This window comes from Saccostrea echinata, unplaced genomic scaffold (genome assembly GCF_033153115.1).
Source record: "Saccostrea echinata isolate AGI-Se365-2 ecotype Australia unplaced genomic scaffold, CSIRO_AGI_Sech_v1 ptg000001l, whole genome shotgun sequence".
In the NCBI taxonomy this organism is placed as follows: Eukaryota; Metazoa; Mollusca; class Bivalvia; order Ostreida; family Ostreidae; genus Saccostrea; species Saccostrea echinata.
In genome coordinates this window covers 43,161,633-43,179,148 of record NW_026889750.1, presented here as the reverse complement: position 1 = coordinate 43,179,148, position 17,516 = coordinate 43,161,633, and the positions used below count along the sequence as shown (strand labels likewise).

Sequence of the window (17,516 nt, the reverse complement as noted above, 5' to 3'; positions counted from 1 at the left end):
GTAACAACATGTGGCATCCTTAGTGTAATATAATATACTTACTGCAGTGCTTTATAGTTTTTACGGCTCTGCTTTTACTGTGATGTCATGCAGTCATCATGGTTCAACAAAATTATATCAAAAAGTATGCTGCAGTGGTGATATGTACACAGTAATTGTAGAGTTAATACTTAATTGTCTGGAGCTTAACTCTTAAGAATGAACAGCAGCCAGCATTTTGACCAAATAAAAAGCACATCAAAGTCATTATGAAAGAACAAACAAGGAGATGGTAGTCATGGTAACAAGTACTTTATCTGACACATGAGAAAATGAGTCATAACAAAAAATCAAACGCAAAACCTGATACATTGTTTTACTAAAAATTCTAATGTGAAACCTGATACATTATGTTACTTGTACAAGTGAAAGCTGGTACATGCAAGTCCTTTACAATATTGTAAAAAAAATATGTTTGGCTAAACATTGCATAATATTTTTGAGGCTACAGTCTACTCTGGATTTGTTGAAATATTTATAACCATATTCAACCCATTTACACTCTAAACATTTCTAAATGAATCCATCTTTTAGAAATCAAAACCCCCAAAATTTCTTTTAAGAATTATGCCTATAATTTTAACTACTTTCATAATGTGATTACAACAAATCTAAAACTGTAAGCTACTAGCACTTGTCACAAATTCCATGAGTTTTTATAAAGCTAATGGTACAAAAAAAATTCTAAGATGAAAAAAGATGCATAAATAAATCATAACAGTTCCAAATAAATATATGTTTTGAATGAGAGTGCATTCATCAATGTATCAAGCTTTTTTTGGTACAGTTTATTATATGAAAATACAAGTGTATCTGGAGTTCTGAATTAAATTCTTTCAACACATATTTTCTGGTACATGTCTAACTGATCAACAAATGGAGAGAATTCCTGGACTAAATATATATATAAAAATTCAAATATCAACATTGTTCTCATGAGAAAAAATACATATTTTTAAGTAATGTATACTTAACCAAAGTTTCATCTACAAAAACATATTTCATTGGGAAAAAAAGTAAAGGATATACATGTAGTGTTGCATAAAACTTAATGATATAATAGTATTGCATATTATAAAACATTCTGATAAATGATTCAAAAACTGAAGTATACATACAAAGCAATATTTACAATATGACATTTAAACTAAGAAAAATAGCTGTTCATATAAAAATTCAGAATTACAAGAAATAGACACAAAAGGATGGTTTTCATATCTGGATTCTTATTTTAGCTGTTAAAATGTGAACTGAGGTTTAGAGTTCTATTGTAAATATACTTGTAATGCTCATGGATTAACCAGGAATGTGATCAGCTGTGTATGTATCCTGAGTCCTCAACCTGGCTATATGGATAATGACAGATTATAGGCAAACAGCACACAAGTAAGTGAAAAAAGTATTGATATGTCCTATCATCTGACAATTTCATCACTAAATGCATTCTGTCTGTCATGAAATATACTATTAAATAATGCAGCTTTGAATAGTGTAGAATATTTTTTTTGTTTTGAAGAAGCCAATGCTCACAGATTTCATGGGTCATCCTTAACCACGAATTTTCTTCTATCATCCGACATCTCTATTCATTGTTTGAACCTTCTGTACCAGTTATAATACTCACAAAATAGTCCAGTAAAATTTTGACAGCCCATGAACATTGAACCCTTTGAATTAAAATGATTCCATGGTAAATAAAAATGCCACTAGTTTGTTCATTTGCAGACATTTACATACTAAGCAAGTCAATTCCATATATTGACTTTTGTTGACATTCACAGAGATGTCTTGAAGATTCTCAACTTCAAAAATTTCCATCTTTTCTATGAAAGACATACAGTGGAACTTCCATCATCTTGAACGTCGAATATCTCAAAAACAAGCCTGAAGGGATATGTCAAAGTGGTTTGGCAGTCACAGTGAATTTTTCTTAATATTTATTATATCAAATCCTCAGATATCTCCGAAGTTTAATCTTGGTCCAATCGAATTCAAGATAACAAATTTGACTGTATTTCTATAAAAATAATATAAATAATGAGAATATTTACTTTCATACTAGTATGTGTTTGTCAATGAGACTTGTGTAGTAGTTCCTGATATAAAGTATCCTCAATGTCAGTGCATAACCAAGGGTCACCCTTATGTCCATCTTATACAATGGCCTACACATTGAGTATATACAGCTATAGTGCATCAATTTGTACAATGATTTACTAGAGTTTGGCAGTTTAAATAAACTTCCAACTATTTTATCACAATGTAAAAAGTCTGCACAAAATCCAAAAAACATGTATTTTCAATAATATTATCAATATAAAAACAAATTAAATAATCTTTGATTCTGTCATCAGCTGCGTAGCGCCTCCAGTCGACTTGTGAGATCTTCATCTTCTTCATCTGACATGGCAGTGGCACCCTCTGGCTCCGGAACAGGAAGTGTGTCGGCAACAGCTGCAGGGGCTTTCCCAAGCTCTCCTGTAAAGCAACAACATACTGTTACAGAAATCAATAGTATCCATTTTAATTTTCTTTTTTTATGGAAAGGAGGAGTATGTGATATCAGATCAATTAATTTAGTTTTTGTTAATTCATTTCACACTAAAAGTATAGCTGTAACTTAAAAACAAGACGTGTTTGTGAAACACTGATGCCCTCGTATGGCAGCTTATGGCGAAGGTTAAGGTAAAGTTTCTCAAATGAAAGTCAAAATCCAGGCCAAAAGATGAAAAATGTTGGTACCCAAATAAAAGGTCTTGTCTCGAGGAATATACCTGTGAAATTTGAAAGCCCTAGCTGCAACTGTTCAAAAGTTATGATGGAGGTTAAAGTTTTTTAAAAGTAAGTAAAACATCAAGGTCAAGGTCAAAGTTGTTGGTATCAAAGGAAGGTCTTGTCACAAGGATTACATATGTGAAGTATGAAAGCCCTAGCACCAACTATTGCAAAGTTAAGGCCAAGGTTAAAGCCTTTCAAAAGTAGGTCAAACTCCAATGTCAAGGTCAAAGGTCAAAGTGGTTGGTATCCAAAGGAAGGTGATGTCACAAAAATTACATATGAAAAGTATGAAAGCCCTAGCATCAACCATTCAAAAGTTATGGCCAAGGTTAAAGTTTTTCAAAAGTAGGTCAAACTCCTAGGTCAAGGTCAAAAGGTCAAAGTTGTTGGTATCCAAAGGAAGGTCTTGTCACAAGGATTACATATGTGAAGTATGAAAGCCCTAGCATCAACCGTTCAAAAGTCATGGCCAAGGTTAAAGTTTTTCAAGAGTAGGTCAAACTCCAAGGTCAAGGTCAAAAGGTCAAAGTTGTTGGTATCCAATGGAAGGCCTTGCCACAAAGAATACACATGTGAAGTTTGAAACCCCAAGTACCAACTGTTCAAAAGTTATGGCCAAAGTTATAGTTTTTCAAAAGTAGGTCAAACTCCAAGGTCAAGGTCAAAAGGTCAAAGTTGTTGGTATCCAATGGAAAGCCTTGCCACAAAGAATACACATGTGAAGTTTGAAACCCCAAGCACCAACTATTCAGAAGTTATGGCGAAGGTTAAAGTCTCATAAAATTTTGTTAAAGTAGGTCAAACTCCAAAGTCAAGGTCAAAAGGTCAAATGTGATGGTACCCAAAGAAAGGTCTTGTCACAAGGAATACACATGTGAAATATGAAAGTCATAGCTCCAACCAATCAAAAGTTATGGGCAAGGTTAAAGTTGACAACAGACAGGCAAACAGACAAACAGACAGACAGGACAAAACAATATACCCCCAGGATCTTTCGATCCGGGGACATAAAAATATACTGGAGTTAAAAATCTAGATAGAATAATTGTCCATGTGAAAGAGAATTACTCCGCATATTTTTTCATACATGAAAATCATACAAGTTTCATTCACATCAGTATGTCATAGCACACAGCTATAGACTTTTACACTAATCATTCTTTAAATTTGAATATTCTAATATACATCTGAATATATCTGAATGAAATGCAAGCACTTCAGACTTAATTCTCAATAGTGGTATACAAGGAATTTTTCTCTATTTTCTACAGGATTCAATTAATTACAGGCTACTTCTTTATCTGCCATGTTAAGAAAACCATATTTTTTATTTAATACCTATAATAATTTTCTTTACCTGCAGTGAGTTCATAAAGGACTTTTTCAACCTCTGAGTCAGCTTCTTCCTCCAGTTCATCATCATCCAGGGTCTCCATTGTATCCTCTAACATTTCCTCCAGAATGCCTGCCTAAAACATAAACATATAACAATCATCACCTTCAGAATGTCCACTTATAACATAATCATGTAACAATCATCACCTCCAGAATGCCTGCCTAAAACATAAACATATAACAATCATCACCTTCAGAATGCCCACTTATAATATAAACATGTAACAATCATCACCTCCAGAATGCCTGCCTAAAACATAAACATGTAACAATCATCACCTCCAGAATACCAGCCTAAAATATAAACATGTAACAATCATAGCCTCCAGAATACCAGCCTAAAATATAAACATGTAAAAATCATCGCCTCCAGAATACCAGCCTAAAACATAACAATGTAACAATCATCACCTCCAGAATACCAGCCTAAAACATAAACATGTAACAATCATCACCTCCAGAATATCAGCCTAAAACATAAACACGGAACCAACATCACCTCCAGAATGCCTGTCTAAAACATAAACATGTAACAATCATCACCTCCAGAATGCCTGCCTAAAACATAAACATGTAACAATCATCACCTCCAGAATGTCCATCCAAAACATAAACATGTAACAATCATCACCTCCAGAATGCCTGCCTAAAACATAAACATGTAACAATCATCACCTCCAGAATGCCAGCCTAAAACATAAACATGTAACAATCATCATCTCCAGAATGCCTGCCTAAAACACTAAAACATAAACATGAAACAATCATCCAGAATGCCTGCTTAAAACATAAACATGTAACAATCATCCAGAATGCCTGCTTAAAACATAAACATGTAACAATCATCACCTCCAGAATGCCTGCTTAAAACATAAACATGTAACAATCATCCAGAATGTCTGCTTAAAACATAAACATGTAACAATCATCACCTCCAGAATGCCTGCTTAAAACATAAACATGTAACAATCATCAACTCCAGAATGCCTGCCTAAAACAAAAACATGTAACAATCATCACCTCCAGAATGCCTGCCTTAAAGGTCAACTGAAAAGGTTCTCAAAGTCTGTTTAAACTACTTATTTAGGAAGTTGATACCTAAAAAAGAATTGTCCCATGATTATTTTTTTTTACCCGTTGAAACACAGGTAAAAATTTCTCAAATCCGAAGCTCAGGTAAAACGGTCCGATATGAGTTATCTGCCCTTTAGTGGAACATGGCGTCGCCCATGATGTACGAGTCTAACGAAAGTGACACGGACGAAAGTATACCTGAAATAGACTTAACCCTTAAACTGACTGTGCAGCCGTATCAATACGAGCCAGTTAAAAGACAAGAAACAACAAGACAGCCGTTTGACGATGAAAGTGACTCGGGGCAGTCGGCACAAGGCAGCGTCCATAGTGATGATGAAATCTCTGAACAACTGCCGTCAGACATGCACTGGTATACAGTCATACATGTATTTTAAGTATTAACTAAAAGTATATGAAATGATCAGCATAAAAAAAAGTTTAAGAACCTTGAATTTAGAGGTAGATTTTAAGTATGCTGATTCTAGGATTAGTACTTCATGCTCATATTGGTATACTGGTCCTAAACACGATAGGACAGCTGTTGATGGACGAGAATAAATAAATAAAAAAAATTAGGGTTTCAAAGCCTATGGAGATATAAAAGATAGTATGAATTTAAAGAAATTTAATTGTCGTATGGACAGTGTAAATTGGATTACATTTACTACTAAGTATTTTTCATGAATTATGATTTATATAGTTATATTCATGAAAAGTATACTTTATTTACATGAATGCTAAAAAATTGCAAATATGGGTGGTAACATTTTTTTATTTTGGGGTGCAGGTGTTCCTGTAAAAATTGCATTACTATGCCAACTGCAAGAGAATGCAAATGTTGCCATTTTTATGCTGCTATTGAGTCAAGGTTGAAAGAGAGAGGAGAGACCTGCATCACAGAACACGAGGGTTTTGCAGCAAACTGTCTCAACAGATGGGTTTTAGAGACATCCTTTAATTTATGAATATCTAGAAGAACATGGACCACTGGAAGAAAATGAATTAGTACACAAGTAGGTTTTTTTGTTGTTGTAAAATTGTAAAATGTAATCTTGATAATACAGATAAAGAAGTACTATACATGCATGTAAATACCTCTGGTCATTCTGATTGAAAGGAATATTTAATACTGTCTGAACTTATGGAGCACTCAAAAACAGATATACTTCACAATTCTAGAAAATATTTTAAATGTTATCTTTTTAATGATCATGATTTTATGTCAAAGGATTTGGAATAAAATTAAGCAATCGTTTACTTGTAAGCATGAATGTTTGTGTGTGGATGGGGGGGGGGGGGGGGGGGGGGAGTTGTACCTGGTACTGCAACTGTAAAGACATGTATTATAGATTATACATTTCAAATAATAGCTTATTTAAAACAAAAAAAAAAATCACTGAATCTAACTGCAAGTGTCGTTAGTTCTGATTATTTTTAAAAAGTTTGTCTGTTCTTAGTCTTTACAGGCATCTAGCATATCGACGATTTGTGCGATGGATATGGCAATGTTTGGGGAAAAACAACAGGAAGATCTTGCCATCATGTGTAGTAACAAAGATTAGAACTGCATTTCCATCTCAGCAATACTGTGGGTTTAGGTATCCAACGGGAATGTCCTAGGTACACATATTTGGGGAAAAAAAAAACAATGGAATCTTTTTAAAGGATTGTAATATAAACAAGCAACTTCATTATCCCTGTATTCATGACTCAAAAGACATAATTTTATTTTTACAAGCTTAGAAAATTATTGATGTTTACAAGCTTAGAAAGTTTTTGACATTTGAGCACAATTCATTTTGTTTGTTCATGATTGTATGGTAAACTAACATTTTTTATTAAACCGACAGATATGGCGCTCCACAAGTTCTGACTTTGGGACATGTTGGTACGAGGATGCAATTGAAGCAGGACAGTTCACCATGGCAGCCTCACGACTCTTTCTGGACTCACTGTACGAACCAAACTCCAGTCTCACTTTGATCACTTCTTGCATCAAAACCATTGCATAATCTTTAAACAAACAGAGAAAAAAAATTTTAAAGAGATGTATGTTAATATGAATAAAATTAAGACACACTATTACATACTAAATGTATTGAGTTATAGGAAAAGTTTTAGAATTTTTACTTACTGTATGTTTGCTTTACTTTGACTTCCTTTGGAATGCCAGCTCCATTTCTGCCTTTTGGATATGACACAGAATATATTAGCTCTCCACTTTTGTTTACAGCTTGATCCCGGCTGGAGTTTTCATTGAAGTGCAGGGCTGCAATGTATAGTCTGGAAAAAAGAAGAACAGTGGAATTCATGAATTATGATTAAAATCTTTTTTTAAAAAAATTCTTAGCATTTGAGTTTTGAATAAAAGAAAAAAAATACTTACCTGGCCTTCATTGAAGCATAAAAGAAATGCAAAGATTTGGGTGCAAAATGACACACTACATTGTGGTAGGCTTCAAGTGCTGAAGTTTGCTCTGCAGGGGAGAGTTTCTTAATGTCTTGCACCAGCAGTCTGCCCTTAACAACTTTTTCCATCTCCTGGAAAGCTAGACTACCTGAAATAAGGATACATTTTTTTTGTAGTTCAGATCAATATTGCTTCATAACAAAGTACAGACTTTCATATATTTATGTATTGTAGAATATATGTGTCACATAATTACACTGTATATCTGCAAAGTAGAGGCTCAAAAATGTTGTGTTGTTTTTTTTTCAAGCCCATGCTTACATAGTTACCTTTCTTAATCCAATCTCTGTCCTCCAGGTCACCATGTAAGCACTTGGGGAATCGCTTCCCATGACCCTCATGAACATCAGTGATGTGGTTGAGGATAGACAGCCATTTCTCAGACACCAATTCACCATCTCCTTCACTAGATGCTGCACACCAGTATAGGTGGTTTGAAACTGACCGTGCCCAATCACCCACTTGCTTGTACTTCTTTTTCTTCCCAATAGCCTCCAACTTTTTAAACACCCCTACAAAACACAAATAATTTTTAAATGATAAGTATATATAGCTATTCAGGTAAATAACTTAAATGAGGAATACCTAATGCATTAATGAATTGTATAAAACTGTAAAGTGAGTTTACCTTTGGCCATATGCCACACATCAAACCAATGGTTGATGTCACTTCTTTCTTTTTTCATGTAAGCTTTAATCTGGGGATGTCTGTCAGTAACAAGGTCACTAATAACTACTCCCTCCTCTTCAACTCTCTTAAGGCACCTCGTCAAACCCTCCATTTCCATCCAATATGAACTTTTGACTTCATTGCTCTTAAAAAGTTAAGCATATAATGTTTTGAGAACTTAAACTCATTTTAAACATGGCATGCTATTTGGTATTCAGTGCTGAATGTTGATGTTAATATTTCCACTTTTGGCCAAGTAATATATGCATGCAAGTGCAGTAAGGTAAAAAATAATAATAAAAGGTATTGCACTCTTCTTACCTGAACTAGTTGAACATCAAGTATCTGTCTCAGCTCCAGATCCATCAAACTATATGATCCATATTTAGCTGTGTGTCCAGGTGAACAACATCTAGCATCTCCCCCAACAACAACAGCTACATTTTGTTGTCTTATTACATCAAATATTGCATCTTGATGTACTTTCCAAACCCTTTCAACAGCTGGTACAAGATAATGCTGTTGGATGTTGTGATAGGTTCTCTCTGAGAAACAGGATATATTAGCATGTTGAAACATGGTCAAACTTTGATTTATGCTACTGCCACTAATCAAAATTGCTGCTGACAAGACCAAGTTTCCAGTAGGAATTGATCCAGTGAAGGGTTGTGATCCCCATGTGAAAGTCTCCCCACAGACACATACCCTGGACACAAACAACAGAGTTCCAACTATGGTTTTCTTAATGTCACACTTCTGTCCACATATTGTACAAATCTGGAGAAGCTGGTCTAAACATTCTTCAAATACAATAAATTTTCTTCTACAGTGACTTGGAGGAACATGATGATGATCTATGTTGTTGTTTTCATCAAGATCAGGTGGAATCCATTCTGAAGCTGCAGAATCAGTGCTGGCCAGTGACTCGAAGCTCTCGTCAAGGTCCTCAGGTGCATCCAATGAAAACATTGTTTCTGTTTGGGTACCAGTTGATATTGTACTGGGCCGAATCTCTGTCTGTATAGAGACATGCCTGCGTTTCTAAAAGTCATGAAGTAAAATTAAAATGAGACATATGAAAATTATTTAATTAAAATATTTTCTTTATAATAAATTGATAAATTCAAAATGTTCTGTTTCAATCAATAGCAAATCAATACAAATGAAACAAAACTTACCACCAACCCATAATTAGTCTGTGTAGACATTTCAAAAGTCATTGTGTGTGCTCCACTTTGACAGCTTGGTTCTGTGTTTAGAGTCTCTGGGCTGTCCTGAAACTGGCTCGGAGGAGGAAGAATAATCTCTGCATCTTCATTAAGGTTCTGAGCCTGATTAAGATTACAAATATTATTAAAGTTTACCACATTGTGATTAACTTTTCAGTACAGGTACCGTTATATAGGCCTATATATTTTTAAATTTAATTTGTTTATTTACCAAGGCCCCACAGGGCGAAAGGAAAGTTCATTGTAAACACCTGTATATTATCATTATATACGAATTTCATTACAATACCTGCATGAATTACATATATTATATGTAATTCATGCAGGTATTGTAATGAAATTCGTTATTTAAAGTACAATGTATGTGGACAAATCTACTCTCTACACCACAACTAATAATTTAAACAAATATAGATGCATTAAAATTTCGTAAATCCATTTCAAAAATAAAAAAAAAACTTACTGCGAGTGCACGTCTTTTCTCCAAAACTTTCGATGTCCGACCTTGTTTTGGTACATAGGAAACATCTACATCTGCTGTTTTCCTTTTATGGCCTTTAATGGCTTTAGTATCCAATGGAGTATAGTCAAACATGCTAGGTATGGCATCTTTTTTTAACTGGAGTCGACTATACCCCATGCATCGCGCTCTGGAAGGCTCAATTATAAAACAGTCTGGGGTAAAATGCCGCTCGCAAAGCTTTGAATGTTTGGATGGCCAATAATTAATGGTTTTCAGCTTTCTTACCCAAATTTGGCATAATTTGGGATCCTCGGGGAAGGAAAACATAGACACACCCTGTCCGTATCGGATATTACAGTTTGGTGCTGCACACAGCACCATATTTTATTTCTCAATCCCCTATCGTCTGAAGCATGACGTTTCAGCGTCTGTAGTTTCAATATGGCGGGTTCGTGTCAAGGGGCATAACTCGCACAAAATTTTAGGTCAGATTTCAGGTGTGACAACTTTTACCGTAAATATTTCGGAAATACATTAAGATATAACCGAATAACTAATATAATTTAAATTCTATGGTTTACTTGAAGATAATAAGGGGTTAATTAAATGAAAGTGAAAAATCATTTCAGTTGACCTTTAAACATAAACATGTAACAATCATCCAGAATGCCTGCCTAAAACTTAAAAATGTAACAATCATCCAGAATGCCAGCCTAAAACATAAACATGTAACAATCATCCAGAATGCCTGCCTAAAACTTAAACATGTAACAATCATCACCTCCAGAATACCTGCCTAAAATATAAACATGTAACAATCATTATGTCCAGAATGCCCACCTTAAACGTAAACATGTAACAATCATACACTGTAGTTGTATAGATGATTTGGACTTTTTAAAAAAAAAATTTCCACCAACATTTTACATTATTATTACATGATTGAATATTTCTGATTAGCTGAGGTCCAACATTGTAGAAATCATACTGAATCATGTTAATCTCATGAGACCTTCTAGACGAACAGATTTAATTTTTACTACATTGGTTCAAAAGTAAATTGACAACTTGCAGATTGATGCTTACATGTAGCTTAGCAAATAAACAAAAGGTAAGGGATTGTTTTGAATTTGAACATACTTTATTGACAATGTGTCAAAGTCACAAACATGTGCCGGTACATCTATAGGCATCTTTACCTTCATCATTTCTTTAGACATTTCTCTCATAGTGGCCTGGATTTCTGGGATTTTAATCAAAGCCTGCATGGACTTCATCACCTCTGTACTCTTCTCCAGGGCACCTGCTATCCTTAAGGTTGCTACAATATCCAAAAATAATCATTGATAGCAAAATTACATTTAACATCTTTTGTTGATTCATGACTCTGTATGTTGCACATTTATTCAAATCATTTTTTACTAAGATCTAACTAGAGCCCCATGGGCTATAATGCTCACAAGAGTATATCCATTATAATAACTGCAGCCATTTTTTCTTGTCATATACATTTGTATAAAATTTGTTCCCAAGTTATGACCCTGTCCTTGCCCTACAAGTAACAATTGCATCATGCATACACTTAAATGACATGGGGATGTTAACTACAATGTATTGTACTAGTTCTTGAGAAACTTTTACAGATTTTTTTCCTGAATATCCCCATGTCAAATGTTGACCCCCTATTTTGGTCCCACTCTTGTACATCATGATTTCCACACTAAATGAGGATGCTTTTCCATACCTCAACTAAAGACCTGGTGTTATTGAGAAGATGTTTTTAAAGAGTTTTCCTATGTATTACTATCAATAAAACAAATCCTACTCTTACTTTTGTTCACCTCAGGACTTCCCCCAGGGGACATGCAATATAAACTTGAATTTACACTAAAAGAGGAAATGAACTTGCATATCAATATCACTAATTGTTATCTAGTTTTTCTTGAGAACATTTTTCTTGTATATGTTCCTATTTAAAAATTTGAACCCCTATTGTGGCCCACCCTAGCCACATTGGTCAAGAATTGACAAAATTTAGATTTAAACTATGTAAGGAAGCCTTCACATAACTTTTTTTTTACTCTCTTCTGACACATTGGTTCTTGAGAAGAAGAGATTTAAATAATGCTACCAAACCACTATTTCTTTATTACCTCTCCTTTAAATGGAGCAGGGCTTTTCATTAAAAATATCTGAATCCCTTTCATCTAAGAATGCTTTGAGTAAAGTTACATTTTAATTAAATTAGCCTAATGGTTCTGGAGAAGAAGTTGATAATGATTAATGTGAAAATATACAAATATTAACACATGTCAGATGAACACAAAACACTCTTCGATCACCAAATCTCCCTTTGGATCAGGTGAACTTAATGTGGAACTTATTGAAGATCTATACTGTGGCTGTAAAAAAGTCCTCATTCCTGTTTATTGGTGAGAGGAAAGAGACTCCACTGACATCAGTCAACAGAACAGATCAAACAGCAAATAAAACCTTCACTACCTGCTCACTCACTACTCCAAAGATCAGCTCCATGTTGAATGATGTCATTATTCAAGTTTGAATAAAAAATTGTAAATTGTACAGTTAAAAAAAACTTCATTGTAAATTCTTGTAATTACAGAAATGATCTTGTTTCTCAATCTTCTCAAACTATTGCTAATTGGAGGTACAATTCCTTGCAAACATTAGTTTAACAAAGTATCTTGAACATTTTAATGCAACATTAATCAATAAGACAACTTTGATAATTCAAAATGCAAATATGAAATTTTATATTGCCCTACCTAGCTGATTTTTCATCTGCATTTGAACTGAATTCATGTGTGCCTTGGATGTGTAGAGTCTGTTGACAGCTTTACGTGATCTGACGATTTCTTTGGCGAGGATTTTACAAGATTCTTTCTCTCCTTTTTTAGCTGATTCCTTCAGAGATCTTTTAACTTTTTCTTCTTCTCTCTGAATTCCTACGAAGCACATAATAATAAGAATTCAAGGGTTTAATAAAATTATCATGTACTGTACAATCTGTTCAACTGTAATGTTGTAATAGCCTTTGTTTACTAAAGCAGGTAATACAGGGAAACCTGTCTAATCTGACATGCACTGGGAGACAAAATATCAGAATAGACAGGATGTTGGATTACAGTGTAATGAACATGGAAATAGTAAAATGGGAATGAAAATAAGAGTCAGAATTCACAGTGAAACAGATTGCCCAGGTGTTGGATTAGACAGATTTCACTGTATATCATCAGCATCAAAACTGCCATGTTCATTATCATATGTTGATTTATCCACATGTACTTTTGTGTTTGAATAATAATCTATAAAATATTTAACTTGAGATTGAGAAATAACAGAATGGATTGACATGTCCGACTCTCTATAGTTTAACCTCTAATGGATTGACATGTGTAATGTTTTGGCCCGGGTAGCTCGGTCGGTAGTCTAGAGCAACCGACTAGTCATGCAGGGGTCCCAGGTTTGATTCCCGGTCCAGCCATACATTTCCTCCTTTCCTTTTTTACACATGCCTGACTCTCTGTAGTTTAACCTCTAATGGATTGACATGTCTGACATTCTATAGACTAACCTCTTATCTGTCTATCTATGTTGTACCCTTCCTTCCTCAAATTGTGGGTCCACTGATTCACCTGTCAAAGAGAATGAAAATTTTTAAAATCCAGTGGTGATTCAGAAATGGGACATATCATCTGCTTATATGTACAGATATAAGTAATAAAAAAAATTAGCTAAAATAAGGGTAATTAACATGAAAAAACTTAGCAGAATTTACTCCTCCTCTATTATGCAACAACTGAAAATGTAATTTGCAACATTGCCTCTTTTTAAAATTAAAGCAATACATGTGCAACACATCCAAGTAAGACACAAGCATTCTTGTGCAACATCTTATGAGATAGTGAAGAATTGATAGACCAAATACTGAAATAGGCAGATTGAAAACCATCTCTTAAGAGTTCAGATGCTGGGTAATGTTGTGTTTATTGCCATGGTCCTTGTGCTACCTTCCAGTTATTGTTATGCTTTTAATAATCATAATGCCTATTGGTAATCATTTTTAGGAAAATTTCTCAAAATCCTGAGAATTTTAGCATGCAACATCATTTTATGAACTTCTTGTTACAAAGATTATGCATTGTTAACAAGATGTTCTGAATTTGATGATGAGTCTGATTACATGTCCTTGCAAGTAATAAACATAGGTAATCAGAGATTACATAGCTCACCTCAATGAATGTTGTCTTTAAGTAAGGCAAAGTCCCACACTTAACTACCAGTAATAATGTACATATAGTAGTGTACATCCCAAGATGCAACATTTATGCAATTTTGATCTGATGGGGCTTGCAGTTACTTAAGAATGAACTTATCCAAAAACTTCAAACTAGTCACTAATCCAGAAAATGTAATTCAAATCCAGCATCTGAAGCAAGTTTGAGAGTGTTCATCCCTTGATGGATAATCCATGCAAGTTGGTTCAGATAGGCCTTATAGTTTCTTGGTAATGGACCTGCTCCAAAAACTTTAACCTAATCATTCATTTGGAAAATGTAGGCCTAATCCAGCATCTGAAGCAAGTCCAGTAGTGTGCATCCTTAGATTATCGGTCAAGGTACGGCAAATAGTTACTTAAGAGCTTGCTCCAAAAACTTTAACCTGGTCCCTCATCTGAAAAATGTAGGTCAAATCTAGCATCTGAAGAGCAAGTACAGTAATGTGCAACCTTAGATGTATCAATCATGCAAGCTTGGTCAAGGTAAGGCAAATAGTTACTTTAGAATGAACCTGCTCCAAAACCTTCAACCTGGTCACTCATCCCAAAAATGTAGGTCAGATCCAGCATCCCAAGCAAGTGCAGTAGTGTGCATCCTTAGATGTATCATCCATATAAGTTTGGTCAACAGAGGGCTTATAGTTACTTTAGAATGAACCTCCTCCAAAAACATTAACCTGTTCCATCATCCAGAAAATGTAGGTCAGATCCAGGATCTGAAAGCAAGCCTGGTACTGTGCATCCTTAGATGTATCATCCATGCAAGTATGGTCAAAATAGGACTTAAAGTTACTTTAGAATGAACCTGCTCCAAAAACTTTAACCTGTACCAAAAACTTTTACCTGCCCCAACTTTCTTTAGCTGAAATTTCAGCATCTGAATCCTTGACTGGTACATTGAAACATGCTAGAAGCATCTTCCATGCATCTCTGATTAATGTAGCTAGAAGCATCTTCCATGCATCTCTGATTAATGTAGGGCACAGAAATACTTAAAAAGAAAACTGCACCAAAAACTTTAACATGGGATGCTGACTTTGACACTGATGCTGATAGAATCACATAAGCTCCCTCCAACTGAATTGAAACTATGACCCCTGTTTTACTAGTCAGGTTCTTTAACCCCTGAGCTACCCCAGTATAACTAGTCAGGTTCTTTAACCCCTGGGCTACCCCTGTATAACTAGTCAGGTTCTTTAACCCCTGAGCTTTCCGGGATGATATCCATGCAGTGTTTGAAATAACCATGCGCCCGACCGCCCGAGATGCACAAATTTTACAATGGACGAACAATTCCATTGAATTCTGGTTGTATTGACGCCTGGCTGGACATGTTAAAATTTTCGATAATTAAAATTCATATCTTTCATATCAACTAAAAGTATCGGTAGCAAAGTGTAAAAATTAAGCCAAGAGGAAGAATTCATCAGTCTATAGATTCTGGTTCAAAGTTATGGTGACCTGGTTTCAATCTCATAATCGTTAAAAACAAATTTATAAAAGACAATTATTTTCTCGGGCTAGTAGATCTTTGGCAGCTAGGGCTGACAACTTTTACTAGCAGTCAGCCCTGCATGTCTGGCTAATTTTGCAGTGAGTTGCAAACACTGTATCCATGGTCCATAATCCATATTATTAGTTACACAGTTAGGTTGTGACCTAGTATGAAGTCATCCTGTGTGTGAAAGGAAATCTGTATTGGGCTAGGCAAAGCCAAGTCCCGATACAGATTTCCATTTCACACCATGGATGACGCCATATTAGGGCATAAATTATTTGTGTAACAAATCTATCCCACTGAAGACCTTTAAAATATTTGTTTTGGGGTCGGTACTACATTAAAAAGAATTCAAAATATCATTGAACATCATTGAACATAATATATTCACAGTAATACATCATCACAGTTAAATGTCATAGGAAACAGTTATCCATTTAAAAAAGTTTTCTTCCTTTCCAAATAATTCCAAAACAGTAAACACGGTATTCATGTATTCAGCCCTATCATGTCTAAAAATAAGCGGGTGTCCGATCCATGTCAGAAACACCCTTACATTTTTACAAGGAAGTCCTGGACTTTACAAGGCATACACTAACATTTCGATCTTCCTCCCAGTTCATTCCGTTGTAAAACAAGAGACAATCTTTACAACAACAGAGGAAATTACAGTTAACATTATCATTGATAAATGTCAGTCTATAAACAGAATTCAAAATAAATACTTACCATTTCCTTTGGGTTTTCTTTTTTCTCTTTCCCAAATAGACCCATTCTTTTTACTTATACTTCTAAACTTCACATCTATCAAATAAAAAAGTAAACAAATAAATATTCTCTCAACTTCCTTCTGCGATTGCGCAATGGTGGTGATTGAGAAGACAAACAGCTCGCGCTACAACCGATTCTTGGTGAATGCAGAAAAGGTCTATCTTTCTACATTTACCTTATTATTTATTATGTATAATGTACGTTGCTAGTATTATAATTTGAAACTACAGCATAAAATATACTTCAATAAATATTTCAAAAACACCCTCCCCCCAAAACAGAATTTTTTATTAAGGTACATGAGGTACATGTACCTGAATGGTTATGTAGTTTTAAAAAAGGAAGAAAGAAACTAATTTCATTTTAAACTTCGTTCACAGGTTTTTTTAAAAAAAAAATCAACAATTCAAAACTTTCTTCTTTTATTTTTACATTATTTTTGTTAAACCAAATTTAACAGAGCACAATTTTTTTTGCTGAGCACTTTTTTAACGCCATGGATAGACGGATGATAGATTCGTGATGATTGCTAGATCTTACGAGTCACAACAATGTAGAATTTTTTATTAGTTACTATATTGAACGCAAAATTTTTCATTGTTGTGCGAAATTTTTGGTCAATTCGCGAACTATTCGCATGAAAAGATGATAACTGTTTTTCTGATAAGAAAAACAAGTTTGCAAGCTTGATTGTAGTTAGGAATTCATGCATGCATATACCTGTACCTGACTTTCATTGATGGTGTACCATCCAGTGCTGACCAAATTGGCAATCTCGCTGTGAAAACAAGAAGAACGATATGATTGAATTGAAGGAGATGCTGTA

The 17,516-nt window shown here is 34.5% G+C and overlaps 2 protein-coding genes and 1 long non-coding RNA gene across 5 annotated transcripts; 1 reads left to right on the top strand and 2 right to left on the bottom strand.

The window, feature by feature from the left end:
* Window positions 1–275: 275 nt before the first annotated feature.
* Window positions 276–16,745, bottom strand: LOC133192132 (charged multivesicular body protein 3-like). 2 transcript variants are annotated; one of them, XR_009721788.1, is made up of 7 exons: window positions 16,649–16,745; window positions 13,717–13,777; window positions 12,908–13,087; window positions 11,321–11,442; window positions 4,175–4,286; window positions 380–2,517; window positions 276–342 (listed from the first exon to the last, which is right to left on the bottom strand). XR_009721788.1 is itself a non-coding variant. In XM_061328014.1 (6 exons), the coding sequence occupies exons 1-6, from the start codon at window positions 16,691–16,693 to the stop codon at window positions 2,390–2,392; spliced, it is 648 nt and encodes a 215-aa protein (XP_061183998.1). In that variant the 5' UTR covers window positions 16,694–16,745; the 3' UTR covers window positions 276–2,389. The 2 variants fall into 2 exon arrangements, 1 of the variants encoding a protein (XP_061183998.1); XM_061328014.1 differs by having other exon boundaries at window positions 276–2,517.
* LOC133192144 (uncharacterized) lies at window positions 6,762–7,609 on the top strand. Its single transcript, XR_009721789.1, has 3 exons — window positions 6,762–6,909; window positions 7,140–7,243; window positions 7,523–7,609. It is a non-coding gene; the product is annotated as an uncharacterized LOC133192144 (long non-coding RNA).
* LOC133192121 (uncharacterized) lies at window positions 6,992–10,732 on the bottom strand. Of its 2 annotated transcripts, none has more exons than XM_061327993.1 (8): window positions 10,122–10,732; window positions 9,608–9,760; window positions 8,751–9,470; window positions 8,388–8,574; window positions 8,029–8,271; window positions 7,676–7,847; window positions 7,424–7,572; window positions 6,992–7,302 (listed from the first exon to the last, which is right to left on the bottom strand). In XM_061327993.1, the coding sequence occupies exons 1-8, from the start codon at window positions 10,500–10,502 to the stop codon at window positions 7,115–7,117; spliced, it is 2,193 nt and encodes a 730-aa protein (XP_061183977.1). In that variant the 5' UTR covers window positions 10,503–10,732; the 3' UTR covers window positions 6,992–7,114. The 2 variants fall into 2 exon arrangements, with proteins under 2 accessions (XP_061183977.1, XP_061183986.1); XM_061328002.1 differs by having other exon boundaries at window positions 7,156–7,302; window positions 7,440–7,572.
* Window positions 16,746–17,516: the final 771 nt, after the last annotated feature.

What these genes read in the sequence shown, in the direction of transcription:
- LOC133192121 (XM_061327993.1), bottom strand. Translation starts at nt 10,502, where the DNA reads ATGGTGCTGTGTGCAGCACCAAACTGTAATATCCGATACGGACAGGGT. An exon ending in TTGATGTTCAACTAGTTCAG is followed by an intron (nt 8,575 to 8,750) that starts GTAAGAAGAGTG and finishes TAACTTTTTAAG; the next exon opens with AGCAATGAAGTCAAAAGTTC. An exon ending in TGTGTGGCATATGGCCAAAG is followed by an intron (nt 8,272 to 8,387) that starts GTAAACTCACTT and finishes TGTGTTTTGTAG; the next exon opens with GGGTGTTTAAAAAGTTGGAG.
- LOC133192132 (XM_061328014.1), bottom strand. Translation starts at nt 16,693, where the DNA reads ATGGGTCTATTTGGGAAAGAGAAAAAAGAAAACCCAAAGGAAATG. An exon ending in CATAGATAGACAGATAAGAG is followed by an intron (nt 13,088 to 13,716) that starts GTTAGTCTATAG and finishes TGTGCTTCGTAG; the next exon opens with GAATTCAGAGAGAAGAAGAA. An exon ending in CCTTTATGAACTCACTGCAG is followed by an intron (nt 2,518 to 4,174) that starts GTAAAGAAAATT and finishes GTTGCTTTACAG; the next exon opens with GAGAGCTTGGGAAAGCCCCT.